The 13,893-nt window shown below is 50.8% G+C and overlaps 1 protein-coding gene across 2 annotated transcripts in view; it reads left to right on the top strand.

The window, feature by feature from the left end:
• Ptpn11 (protein tyrosine phosphatase non-receptor type 11) overlaps positions 1-12,868 on the top strand; it is a 65,155-nt gene extending 52,287 nt beyond the window's left edge. For both annotated transcript variants that reach the window (XM_059248898.1, XM_059248899.1), the window contains exons 14-16: positions 6,639-6,751; positions 9,276-9,368; positions 10,006-12,868. In XM_059248898.1, the coding sequence (XP_059104881.1) occupies positions 6,639-6,751; positions 9,276-9,345 (183 nt within the window). In that variant the 3' untranslated portion in view covers positions 9,346-9,368; positions 10,006-12,868. The remainder of the gene's footprint in view (positions 1-6,638; positions 6,752-9,275; positions 9,369-10,005) is intronic.
• The last annotated feature ends 1,025 nt before the right edge of the window (positions 12,869-13,893 follow it).

Below are 13,893 nucleotides of genomic sequence, written 5' to 3'. Positions count from 1 at the left end.
GACAAAACTAATTCAGGATAATGAATTGTTTCGAAATGTAGTCATTTTTCAATTTAGGATGAGTTAAGGCCCTTTGGGAGTGAAAGAATTTGCTAAAGAAGGTTAAATGAAAACAAGAAAGGGACAGTTGGGTGGAGAGCCGTGGGAAAGGAAGGGGAGAGAGAGAGAGAGACAGAGACAGAGGCAGAATACACATACTTGCCAGCAGGAAAGAATACAGATGGGGGTGTCGGGGACAGAGCGTAGGGGACAGTCATGAGTGTCTATGTATAACAGGCTTCTTGTCTCTGTGGTTTGGTGGAGAGGTTGTTTTTAAAATTTTCCGTTTATAGTAGTAAGTACTTTATTTGCAAAAGCAGTGTATGGTATTTCCTTTACTCAACTTATCTGAATGTTAAGATGTTAACACAAGCAATCATTCTCTTTAAACTTTTAAATGTATGTAATATTTAAAAAGGGAATGTTTAGAAGTTACATGTATTTATACCTCTTTGCTTCTAATGTGTTAGTATGTATTTTCAAAAAAAATAAGGACACTCTGTTACCTAGTAATGGTTCAGTTACCAAGCTGAGAAGCAGACAGGCATAGAAAGCTCTCTGTAACCTCAGGTCACCTGGGGCTTAGCCCAGTGTGGGAGCACCCACCAGGATTCTGGGGTCCATCCCAGTACCACACACAAGCATACCAGGGGCAGCCACACACTTCTGTAACTCAAGCACTTGGGGGCTAAGGCAGGAAGGCTGAAAATCCCAGCCTAGCCTGGGCTACATTAGTCTTTCTCTTGATAAAACCAAAACCAAGCAAGAAACCAAAAATACGGCCTGGAAGATTAAGTAGCTCAAAGATTAAGGACATGCACTGCTTGTGTAGAGCACCCATGTCTGGAGGCTTCAAACTGTAGTTAACTTTGGCTCCAGGAGATCCAACCCTTTCCCTCCAGTTCTGACCTCCTCAGGCACCTGGTCTCACGTGCATGTGCACACGCACACCTGCACATACACACCCTCCCAGAAGGGTAAAACAACTCACACACCACATTCAGACTTTACAAGCTGTCCCCCCTGCGGTCAGGGTCACACCATGTGTGTGGCTGTCATGTTTCTTTGCTTGTCTTTCATGAGAGCGGTTTCTCTGTCACGCTGTCACTCTGCCCTCCACAGTTGGGAAGCTGCCAGTTGTTCCCTCTCCTGAGACTCCAGCCATTCTGTGTTGTGCCCATTGCTGAGTTGATTTAAGACGATCAGGTTAGCTTTGCTCCTTGAAGGTAACAGGTTTCTTCACTTGCGAGTTATTACAGGAGTCACGTGCATGTGCGCATGAGTGCACACGCGCACACACACACACAGATACAAGTACACACAGACACACACTGAGACTCATACATATACATCCCACTTGGGGAATAAAAGATTTGGACACACTCAACTGAGGACGTTGCTCAGCGGCATAGTACTTAATCAGCATGGCCTAAGCTTTGGACTGATGTCCACCATGGGGGGGGGGGATGTTTGAGTCTGGAAGCAGCCTAGTTCTCACTGTACTTTTTTTTGCCTACTAGTTATACATTGATACATACATATATACATATATGTGTATGTATTTTTTGTTTGTTTGTCGAGACAAGGTTTCTCTGTAGCTCTGGCTGTCTTGGAACTTGATTTGTAGACCAGGCTGGCCTCAAATCACAGAGATCCACCACCTGGTCTTTTTTTTTTTAATGAATGACTGAATGAATTAATTTTTATGTGCCTTGGTGTTTTGCCTGCATGTATGTCTGTATAAGGGCGTTGTGTCTCCTGGAACTGGCGTTACAGACAGTTGTGAGCTGCCATGTGGTTTCTGGGAGTTGAATCTGGGTCCTCTGGAAGAGCAGCTAGTGTTCTTAACCACTGAGCGGTCTCTCCAGCCCCAGTAATTCTTGCCTAAAAACATTAGCATAGCATTTGACAAATGACACTTGCTATTTCTTCAATTATCTCCTTTGTTTTGGTGTGCGGAAACACTGGAATGATCGCCATGGTCAGGTGGATCCTTGTGCCCAGCACCCTGCAGCCCACTTCTTTCTGTGTGTGCTGAGACATTGGCATCTACTCTTGTCAGAGTTCAGGTTTGCTCTACCTTGGCCAGTCTAGTGCTGAGCATGAGGCCTCCAGCACCTACATGTTACGTCTGAGGATCTGCACCTGTGACCAGTGTCTCCCCCCCCCCCCCCAGTCTCTGAGCACCCCTCACACCGCCCCCCTCACTCCAATCACAGTTTCTAGGAGTCTGTCAGGACCCATGGAGTTCTTGGCTTTCTGTGTCTGGCAACCTCTCACTCAGCTTGAGGACCTCCAGGTTCACCTGTGTTGTTGCAGATGGGTTGCCGCCTTAAGCTGAACGCTGTTCCATTGTGTGTGTGTGTGTGTGTGTGTGTGTGTGTGTGTGTGTGTGTGTGTGTGTGTGTGTGCATGCATGCATGCGCGCACACACAAGGGCTTCATCCTTTGCCTGTCTGCCTCCCTCCTTCCTTCCCTCCCTTCCTCCTTTCCATGACTGGAAGCTTGTGACATAACTTGGTCACATCTTAGTGGATGGGGAAACAGGGACAAGACCAGAAGTAGAGCACCTGGGGCCCTACTTCTACCTGCTGGTCACATGTCAAAGGTTCTGTCAGCTTCCCAAACAGCATCACCAGCTGCGCGCGGGGGGTGGGGGGGTGGGGGGGTGCTCAAACGCATGAAGCTGTGGGCACCTTTCCATTCAGGCTGGAGCAGGGCACTGGGAAGGCTGCACACTATTCTGTGGAAGCCATTGGGCAGTCGGAAGCAGAGGAGTGGCATAAGATGGCCTTATTTAAGAGAGGACCCTGCCTCCTGTGGGACGGTGGACACCAGGCTTGGGTACTTGGAGACATAACTGATGATGGTTTGTTCAGGGTGGGAGGCTGAATGGGGAGAATCAGAATAGTGAGATTCCTTGATAGGGTGTGGAAGGAGTCATGGTTCTGTGTCCCAGCCAGGGGCACCTGCCCTCCCATCCTGCTCTTGGCTGGGAGGCAGCTTGCCTTTAGAGTTTAGGAAAGGTCAGAGTGACTCCCCATGGAAGACGCTTCACTGCCGATGGTTTTAGCCTTTCTCCCCGAGCATCAGTTGACCATAGATGAATTGCAGTCATGTAGCCCTGGTCTGGGGGTTTCCTAGGTACTGGGAACACAGAGCCTCCCCTCATCTGGAAGTAAAACAGAACCCCTCCTCCCCCTGGGGCAGCCACAGCGCTAAGACAGGCCCATCTGGCTTATCTGGATGGTCTTCCTAAATGGCTGGAAGACGAGCTTCTCGGGCTGCTCTCACTGTCCATCCAGACAGTCCTGCCCTACCAGGTCAGTTATCCCTCCCTAGAAAACGCTGGCCACTTCCTGCAGAGACAGTTGGTTTTGGCTTCAGGAAGGTTCTGAGTAAGGAGAAAATGGGTGGCTGCTGTCAGTGGGAGTGACATCACTGTCATGCACGGTGAGAAAGTTCTGCAGATCCTCTGGGCAGCACGTACGTACGTAGTCGGGAAGCTTTGATGGGGTGGAGCGCCCCCCCCCCCTTCCAGTCTCCAGTGTCAGAGATAAGATTTTAGACAAGGTCTCTTTCTTTCTTCTAAAATAGTTATATTTTCTTTATAATTCTGTGTGTGTAGGTGTGTACACATACATGCAGGTGCCTGTGAAGGTCAGAGGTGTCAGACCTCCTGGAGCTGGAGTTACAGGCAGGTGTGATCTATCTGAGGAGGGTGTTGGGACTTGAATTCTGGTCCTCTGCAGGAGCAGTGAGCCCTTACCTGCCGCAATGTCTCTCCAGCCCAGAGACTAGGTTAGAGTCCTGTTCCTCCTGCCTCCTCCTCCCAAGTGCTGTGATCATGTGTGCACACAGCCACGCTCAGCACAGACACTGTGGCTTTTTTTTCTGTCCCAGGGTGTGTTCTCACCCTCCTTTGGCTCATTCCCTCAGAGTGAAGGGAGAGTGGTCACCGAGAAGCCACCTCCTTGACTGGATTTGTTGTCCCAGAATGCTTTGTTGCCTTTGCTCTGGGAGCACATCCATGTGTGGTGCTCAGTGGTCATTGCCACTCCTGACACAGTGCAGCCGTCAATCAACATCCAAGGAGACTTAGACATGAGGTCTGCCGATTCTCACATTCCTTTTGTGAGGGCTTAGCTTTGCAGAGAACCTGCTTAGTCCTCCCACAGCCTTCATGTAGCCCAGGCAGGCCTTGAATGTGGGAAAAGTCTGCGCATGCTCAGCATTGTCTATGGATATTCTTGATTCACGGTTGAATCTGTAGGAGCCACAGATATAGAGGGTGACTGTATGAAGTTGATAATGCTCCCCTCACCTCCTTTGCCTTAGCCCAGAGGAGGCTGGGGACACTAGCAATGGCCCTGCAGAATGTAGGCCTGTGCTGTGGTGTCTCCCTACAGAGACTGGGGGTCACCTGAGCTCCTGGGCCCAGCACTCCTTCCTGAGGAGTGTGTTGCAGTGTGAGTAGCTTGTGTCAGGTGTCAGCTGCCTCCTTCCTTTGGCCCAGCCTCTGTGGTGGAGCACGGCCCTGTGATCTGCAGGTTGGTGTGCTGTGCTCGATGGTCTGTGTGCTAGACCTCTGCTCCTGAGTAGCTGTGGGTCTGCTGGGCTCCTGTCAGTCTCCATCTGGTGATGTAGAGACAGTGCAGCTGAGTTTCTCTTTGACATCTCCACCCCATCACCTGTCTCCACCCTGGAATCCCAGAGCAACCCCAAGCTCTATGCTGTATTTACTTGTTTGTTTATGTAGAGACAAGGTCCCATTTAGCCCAGACTTGCTTCCCACTCACTGTGAAGTTGAGGATGAACTTGAACTTCTGATCCTCCCTGAGCTCTACCTTCCTAGTGCTGAGATCATGAGTGGTTAATGTGCTGCTGGGGATGGGAGCCAGGGCACCTATGCTGGGCAGGCAGGCACTCACCAACTGGGCTACGTCTTTGTTCCCAAAGTGACTTCCTTGTTTAAAGTGCAAGTACATGGTCTGGAGAGGAGGTCCAGCCACTCTGAGCCCTTCCAGAGTTCCTGAGTTCAGTTCCTGTCACCCAAGTTGGCAGTTATAGCAACAGCCTGTAACTCCAGCTCAGGGAGTCCAGCGCCCTCTTCTGGCTTCCAAGGGCACTTGAACACGTGTGGCATGCACACAGACACACACGTACATACATAAATGAAACACAGACATGAACATCTCGAAACTGCAGAGACCATTGTTCACTAGTTCAGTTGTTGGCCAGCGGGACCGGTGTCTTACTGTTGCTTAGCTTGTGTTTCCACTGAGCATTTTAGATGAACCTGTTTGCACACCATCCTCTCCTGCACACTGTTTCGCTGTATGGACGTATCCTGTTCCTTTGTTCCCTTGGGCATTTATAAAGAGCGTCATGTTCCAGCCACCCCGTCCAGTTCTTAGGCTCCAGCGCAAGGGTTTCCCAGTGAGACACACATACAGATGCTCATCCGATGCATGCTTTTTCATTTTCTCTAAAGATTAGCTAGTTAGTGCCACTTTCACTCTTGAGAATCATTGGCATCTTTTCTTTCCTCCAATGCCAGGGGGTCAAGCCCAGGGCCTTGTACAGCCAGGTAGGAAGCACTTACTGGTAATTTTGTCTCCAGCCTCCCGGTTTAACCTCTCTAAGCAGCTGATGGCGGTTCCCAGGTGTATGCCAGTCTTCAGTATGGCCGCCCTGCCTTCCTAGCAGTACTAAGGTCAGGGCGGTGCTGCTGCTCTCGTGACGGATTCCGCTTTGAGAAATGGCAGTCTGCAGTGAATATGAGAAAAGGTGACCGGCCAGTGGGGTGGTGCAGCGGGTAAAAGCACCTGCTGTGCAGACCTGACGACCTAAGTCCTCAGTGCCGTGGCAGAAGGAGACGCTGACTCCACGGGCTTGTCTTCTGCTTTCTCCATGTGTGTGGAATGTGTGGGCCCTCACACATCACACATACGTACAAAGACATCCTGAGATGAGCTTACATTCCTGTTGATTTTCTTTGTTGGTTTCCTTGCCTCCCCACATCATTAGAGTCAAAATAAATTTGAAGGTGCTGTGATCTTTTCTGATGTGTTTTAGGAGGTAGGCTGCAGGGTTGGGGGAGTGTCTCAGTGGCAGGGCACACACCCAACCATGTGCAAGGGCTCTGGGTGACATCCTCAGTGCTAAAGGAATAAAGTGCATTATTGTGCCTTCCATCCCTGCATGCATTTCTACTTGGAGTGAATCCTTCCGGAGTGAATCCCTTTCTTAGTGTCTACTGAACGTGGTGGAGTGGGCACACACCCGAAGTGATTAGAGCTCCGTGCAAGGGCAGCAGGAACTCTGTGCTTAGGAGCAGGGCCTCTGGCCTGGCTCAGGGGGCAGTTTCTGTGTTCCTGCAGCTCCAGGAGCTCTGGGGGACTCTGGTCCCAGAGCATCCCTCTGGAGGGGGCTGGGTCGAGGAGGAGACACGTTGCTGACGGTCTGATCAGCATGTCAATGTTCTTAAGATTTTGGCCTGTCCATCTCTTTTCCTTTGATAAAATAGCTTTTTGTTCTTGTATTCTTTTAGGACACATACTCACAGACCTTCTTACCTGTATTTTTCCAACTTTCAGAAAAGCAAGAGGAAAGGACATGAATATACCAATATTAAGTATTCCCTGGTGGACCAGACAAGTGGCGATCAGAGCCCCCTGCCACCTTGCACCCCAACACCACCCTGTGCAGAGTAAGTAGTGATGTGGCAACGTAGCTCTGGTAAAAGCTAACAGCAGATGTTTGCTGCCCATTGATAGTGCCATGGGGGTGGTTGACTGTGTGGACAATGTCTAAAGGTTTCTAAACAGTAGGCAGGTGCTGGGCTTTCCAGACTCTGTGTGGCCCTAAGCCTGTCAGGTCAGGGTTCTCTAGGGAAATCTAATTTTCCTTTTGCAGGGGACATTATTTCAATGCAAGGTGCTGGCCCTTAAAATGTGTTGTTACTCCTTGACAAGTAAGAATAAATTCTCTATTCATCTGTGGACATGACTATGGTCTGCCAATCTTCCTGCCAGTCAGGTTTTCTTTTCTTTTCTTTCTTTTTTTTTTTTCGAGACAAGATTTCTCTGTGTGTAGCCTTGGCTGTCTCACTCTGTAGACCAGGCTGTCCTCGAACTCACAGAGATCTGCCTGCCTCTGTCTCTTGAGTGCTGGGATTAAAGGCGTGCACCACCACTGCCTGGCCTAGTCAGGGTTTTTAAACCAAGGGTCAGAAAGCAAGAGCCCACAGGCCTAGCTTTGCTTTTTAAAGGAGTTCTTATAAAAAAAACAAAAGGGCCGCCATCCCAGTAGGAAATGACGGGCAGTTATGAATAGGCATGCTGGAAAAGAAGTAATGGGCAGCTTAGGGACACACAGGAAGGGCTCATTTTCCTTGGTGGTCAGTGAACCGGAAGGGAAAGCTCGAAGCTCTTTCCATACACCAAATGCAGTCAGAAAGCAGTGTCCAGCAGTGGTGAGGACAGCTGTGTTTTCAAGGAACAGCTGTCACATAGCTGCAATTCAAGCACCTTGTTCAGCTCCCATGACAGCTTGCCCTGATAACTACAGCCAGAGCCTTAAGAGCACGGTGACCTCTGACCTTGCAACTGGGAGAGTTCCTCTTATGGAAGCGCTCAGATCTTGGGAAAGCTTTTCCTCCAGAGACATTCAGCTTGATGTCATCTTGATAGTTTGGGAATTTGGGAGGTACTTTAATAGTACATCTGTGACAGGAAGCTGTGTGACATTTCTAGCCTGTGAGATGAACTAGAGACACTCAGGAGTGGAGTGCTGAAGGACCCGTGCCCTGTCAGTCAGACTCCAAGTAGCACTGAGCTGGGGATAGAAAAGGAAAGTCGTTCCTGACTCTTGCAGTTTTTTCACTGCACCCAAGACTGCAAAGACTCGCTAGTATCAGCAGCTGGGGAGGTCTCAGGGTTCTGAGTACCTCACCAGCAGTGTGCTGCACCCATCTCTACAGAGCCCCCGCTGTGTCTGTTAGGGAAACAGTCTTGAACCTGGAGCCCCGGGCTGATGCTTACAACTTTCTTGAAGGCAAAAAAACTCTTGAGGCCATTCTGGGGTGAAGTCTTCCGTACTGGTGCTCTGTGGCCTGCCATTCAAGACTCCATGAGAGCAGGACTCGGACAGAACCCACATTCACCTCCTAGGAGACCCAGGTCCCTGCAGCTTCAGTGACAGTTTCAGGCTGTTGGCTCAGCGAGGACTGACATCTGCTGTGACCTCCTGTGACTGCAGTGCTCAGTGTCCATCAGGGCTTAGCCACATCCCTCACACCACACCCCTCTGCCCCTCATGCACCATGGCCTGGGAAAGGAAAACCCCAAAGCATAACACACACATGGTTCTTTCCAGAAGGGCTTTGCCAGTTCCTGATTTAAAATAAAACACATAAAATAAAACAAGGACAGCCTTGGTTAGCCTGGTCATGTGGCTAGCAGCTGCGAGGTCTATACGGCCAACTCACTGTCCGCCATAACATTTACCTTCTCTTTCCCCTGGAATCTGGCTTGTTTGCTTCTGCTGTGGGCTTTTAAAGCCCCACTGACTTTACTGTTGGCTCTGCACAGCTCCGAGAGCAGATAGAGGCCTGTGTTTACACTCTTTCTGTTAAACAGAAACGAAATCCTGTGGAACGGTGTTCTCTTCTGAGTCACCTTCCCTCCCCCTGTACCCCTCTTCCCAGCAGGCCGCCTGGGGGTGCTGGGGTTTTAGACCACCAGCCGCAGTCACTTGCTGGGGAGCCCGCACCTCTCCCACGAAGCTCTCCTGAGCCTGACAGGGCCACTCTGCCTTGCCCTTCGCGTTGTCCCCACATAGGAGGCACAGCTCAGATCCTGGCCCTGGGGCTGCCCAGAGCTGTCCTGCTGGCCCACACAGACTCCTCTGGTACCCTTTTTCACAGAAGGAGGCTGGCCCTCTGATGCTTTAGTTCTTCCCCTAAGGCTCTCAGGGTGACTGGAGCCTGCCTTCACCTGTTCTGCTGGAAGTGGCCACAGTTCCTGTCTTGTGTACACGTGACCCAACTCCTTTATTATCCTCCAAGCAGCCTCCCCCCCCCATCCATACTCAGAAGGCACAGAACTCAAGGCCCCTGCTGCTTTTCCAACTTGATAATGATGCTGCGCATGTCTGTCTGATGGCCGTTTGGAGACAGAGCTGGGCCTGATGGGACATGGCAGGAGTTCAGGCGTCTTCTTCTTCCTCTGCAGAATGAGGGAGGACAGCGCTCGGGTCTACGAGAACGTGGGCCTCATGCAGCAGCAGAGGAGCTTCAGATGAGGCCCACCGGTGGCGGCACGCAGGTATCTAAACACCACAGCGCCGTCTGGGACTGTGATGCACAGCGTTCCTAGATAGGCCAGTGATTTGTGTCTGCCAGAGCAAAACGTACTGTGATTGAGCTTTGCAAACCAGCCTCTCTTCTCTGGCCTTGCCCTTCTCCAGGCTGGGTTTGGTTTGGAGCTCACTGAGCATTAGAATCCGATCAGATAACTGTGCATGGGGCTGGGGCTGGCACTTAACAGCAGACAGTTGGCAGTGGTGAAGAGCAGCCATCACTGTTCTGCACGTAGAACTGGCCTTGAGTGGCGTAGGCCCTGCTACCCTGCTCTCTTGGCATCGGGAGCAGCCATGCCTCTGAGGGCATGGGGTCCTGGGCTCCCCTGGCTTTTGATTGGGTCATTTCCCTGTGAGGGGCCTCTTTGTCAGTCACCATGGTTGATCCATACGCGTGACGCAGGCTTTTGTGGTACATTAGAAACACACAGTATGGTGTTACATGATAAAATTCCTGTCGCGACAGTGTAGTTCAGCAGAGAGCGTTTGTCTAGCATGTGTGTGTGACACCTAGTTCCAGTGGCCAGCACTCTCCAGAGAGTGTGACACTTTCCTGCTTGTAGATATGTGCTCCCTAAAAGTTGCAACTTCTCTCTTCCTCAGATGCGAACTTTCACCCCTTCCCTAAAAATGTCAAGAATAGACGAGAAAGTTTCCAGGACCCACGTGTTCAGAAGCTCGCCCGCCCGGGTTGACTGACTGCTTTTTGAGAAGCGAAGTTTGGAACCATTTGAAGAGCACGAGTCTTGAGTCTAAATGTCACCTCCCTTCCTCAGATAAGGGGAAATCGCTCTGCGATGTCAACAGTGCTGTTTTCAGAGAATTGGTTTTGAATTGTGGAAACAGCTAAATTGTGCTCTGCATTTTACACATTATGGGACTCAAATTCTAGTTATGGGCAGGATTTTGTTTCTTTTTATGACCTTAACTGATCTGATTTTTTTCCCCCCTCTCTCTTTGGGGAATCATGGGCCCCTTGTAAGAAGAAAGGATTTGGGGAAATTCAGGAACAGCCTCCCCCAAGAAGCCAGCAGTCTGTAAACCACTGCTCATCTTATACCGACTGGCCAGGGGTTGCTTAGGGTCGCTTATCATCAGAGACTCACTGTTTAGTTCCAGGGACCGGGAGGCCAGGCTGTAGGGTTGCACTGGTGAGGGCCTCTGGCGGTGCCACACCCAGTGGGAGAGCAGGAGGGCTGGCCTCGATTTTACAGCAAATCGATGATGACCGCATGAGTCCGCCCTTAAGACCCAACCATTCCTTAGCGTCCCACCTGTCACCACCACGGCATCGGGATTCTCTGCGCTCCCTGAAGATGATGATATGTTGGGGCACATTCAACACAGACTGACCCAGTGAAGGACAGTTCACTTTGGTAGTGAAATGATCATTCAGCCAGTGATGAGAGTTGGTATAAAAAGTCATGGCTGAAAGGCCGTGGGAATTGGCGACTGAGAAGTCTTTCCTCTGAAGATGACCCCTTGGCTTCAGGTGTGGACAGAGAAGTTGTTTTGGGAAAAGTGATCATGTTGTCTTTGCACTGGAATCATCATCTTGTGTTAGTAAGACCCCTGGATGAGTGAGTGAGCGGCATTTGGTCCTCACTTGTTCCTGACTGACCCGCCCCGCCCCCTTTCTTCAGTCCTATCTGGGCTTGCATGACGCCTACTGTCCTGTGGGGCTCACTTGGGAAGTTGGAAGGCCGAGACACTGAGCTTCTGTCTCAGTGTGTCTTCCAGGTTGCTTCTCCTGGTGTCTGTGTAGCCTCTCACTGGCAGGGTGGCTGGGCCTTTCTGTGCCCCCCAGGGCTTAATGGCAGAAGTAGTCAGGCCTTCCTCAGATTCAGGCCTGGAATGACCGTGTCTTCTTCTGTGGCTGCCTGTGAGGGAATCAGACTGAGCTTGAGGTGTGTAGTGGAGGTGCCATGCTCTGGGGCCACCAGTCTGTCAGACGGCCCCCGTCCATGCCATGGAAGCAAGTGGCTGTAGTTAGCAAGAGCCCGGGCTGCTTATAGTAGCTGGTGTAAACGGTGGGTCGGATGGGAAATGTACAGTGCGCATTTTAGAAGCTTCTGGGCCAGTTTTTCTGGCACCGCACACACGTCTTGCACCATCCTCACCCGAAGACCTGGCGTGGTAAGGGTGGGTGTGTTTGGGGACGGATGGAAGCTCGTTCCCGAAGCGCCACAGATGGGTGAAGGTGATGCTTCATCGGGCCTTGGCTGAGTACGAAGAGCGGCAGTCCTGGCCAGAACTCCCGTCAGCTCCAGTCAGCCCCTTGTGCTCTAACCAAGCAGCAGGATTTGCTAATGTGCTGCCGTAAGTGCCTTCTCCAGAGACGCCCCCTCTGCCTGTGTGGTGTTGTCGAGAGCCGGTTTCAGCGAAAGCATCCGGATTGACGCTCATGACCGAACGCTGGCACACCTCCACTCACATTCTTTTGGCTTCGGTTCTGAAAGGAAGGACTGGACCCTGCCCTGCGATCGCTCCTTTCTGAGGCCTCCCATTCCCGGACAGCCCGAGGTAGTCCGGGAGCAGAGAGGCCACCATTTTCTCAGAGCACGTGTGCTGATCCTTGCCCCTTCTCCACTGGACTCATTGCTTCAGAGCACAGCGTGGCCTGGCCGTGCTCCCTCATCGGGGGAACGCGGAGGCTACAGTCTTCTCACAAACCTGTGACGAGATCAGTTCAGCGTTCACAGCCAGGATCCCGAACCCTATTCTCTTTAGCACATTGTCACAATGAACCATGTTGGGGATGGTGGTAATATCTAGACTCTGGACATTGGGGACAACGTCTCTCACCAGCACACAGAGATTGGCTGTCCAGCTGATCTACTGAGTTAACGTCTCTGCCTGCAGCTCAAGATCCCGGAGCAGAAGACCCGTTCCTAGCCCACTGTGTTCAGCACGGCAAAGTGGTTTCCTCCGGGTTCCCCTCCTAGAAGCCAGCCCGTTGTCACACCAGTAAGGGAACAGATTCCTAGGAGTCCCCAGGTCTCCCGGATCTGTCACGTGTGGTGGTTGCAGGGTCTCAGGAGAGGGCACTTGGTGTGTTGGAGGCAGGTGCAGTGTCTGTGAAGGTGTGATATTGGAGGTGTGGATTTGAAATAGTGGGAATGAAAGTTGCAGAGTTGGTTCATGAGCAAGTTGGAGGGCACAGGGCCAGAGGGGCCAGTGTGTGGACATCGGCTTCCCAGGCACAGAGTGACGCCATTGAGCAGACTGGACACATGGTCCCCTCACTGCTGAGCCTTTTAAATTAGAAACATAGGATTTTATATTTTGGGGAAAAAGTCGTCTAGCACATGGTATTGGGGTTTCTGGAAAGCCACACTTAAGAGTCTTACCTAGTAAGAAGGCTTCCCACTCTGATGGGTGGCCTGAGTGATGCCCCGGGTCGCCTCTGTCATCGCAGTCGGCGCCTTTCTTATGGCAAAACTGGGGTGAGAAAATGTCAGCTGTCATCAGCTCTGTTCTTACTGAGCTGGTGGCCGTCAGTGGCTCAGAAGTGGTCAGCATTATTTCTAGGGTGTTTCCTGGGGGTTCATGAACATAAGCATTGTTTTCCTGTGCTGGGACTGAGGCAGGTGCACTCGTGAGGAGTTCTGTAGATTCGTGATCCTTAGGGAAACAGACTACAGGCCGAAGTGCAAGCCCAGGGCAGGCTTTGCCCCGTCCATTGTTGGGGACACTTTACAGCACACAGTCACCCTGGTTTCATGCCTTTCTTAGGCTCTGTGCTAGTCTGCTGTTTTGTTGAGTCTTCTCCCCGCTTTATGGAAAGCTAAGCTCCTGTGTAGAGTTCGCTACATCTCCCGTCACTAGCGGCCTGCCTCTCTTTCCGGGGGGTGGGCAGGATACCGGTGAGAGCAGAGAGCAGTTGTGTGGTGCTGTGGAACTTGGCTGTGCATCCAACTGAGCTTAACAAGTGTTTCTCTCAAACCTCAATCATGGGGTTAGTAATTTGCCTGTTTATTTATGACCTAATTGTGACTCTTTTATTAATAAAAGCTAATGGGAAAGGTCCCTCCCTGAGACTGATGACTAGACTCACATTTAACTTCCCCACAGCATATGAAGCATCAGGCAGAATATTAAAGAAATATACTATTTTATTGATAAATCTGTCCTTTAAAAGGAACATGTTTTTGGGTGTCATCATTTTGGTGTGAATCATGTAAATGTTGGCTGTTTGCTGCTGTTTATTACACTTTAGTGTCAGGAGATGCACTCAGCTGCCTTTCTGCCCACACACATGCAGTCTGCGATTTTGTAAGTGACATTAACAGAATAGTTTGTGTAGGGAAACCTCAGAGGTCGTCACCTCCCCTCCTGTGTCGTGAGTGTCAGCTGTTTTCTTAGCTGACGTCATCAGAGTATAGCCACGTATACTCCGTGGATCGTCAGAGGCAGTGTATTTGTGAGCTGTCTGGAACTGAATAGTAGAATAAAACCATTTTCTTGTATTACGATGTTTGTCATTCGCTT

Source organism: Peromyscus eremicus, chromosome 23 (genome assembly GCF_949786415.1).
Source record: "Peromyscus eremicus chromosome 23, PerEre_H2_v1, whole genome shotgun sequence".
In the NCBI taxonomy this organism is placed as follows: Eukaryota; Metazoa; Chordata; class Mammalia; order Rodentia; family Cricetidae; genus Peromyscus; species Peromyscus eremicus.
The sequence above is the reverse complement of the archived record's forward strand: the minus strand, read 5'-3'. Positions and strand labels throughout refer to the sequence as shown.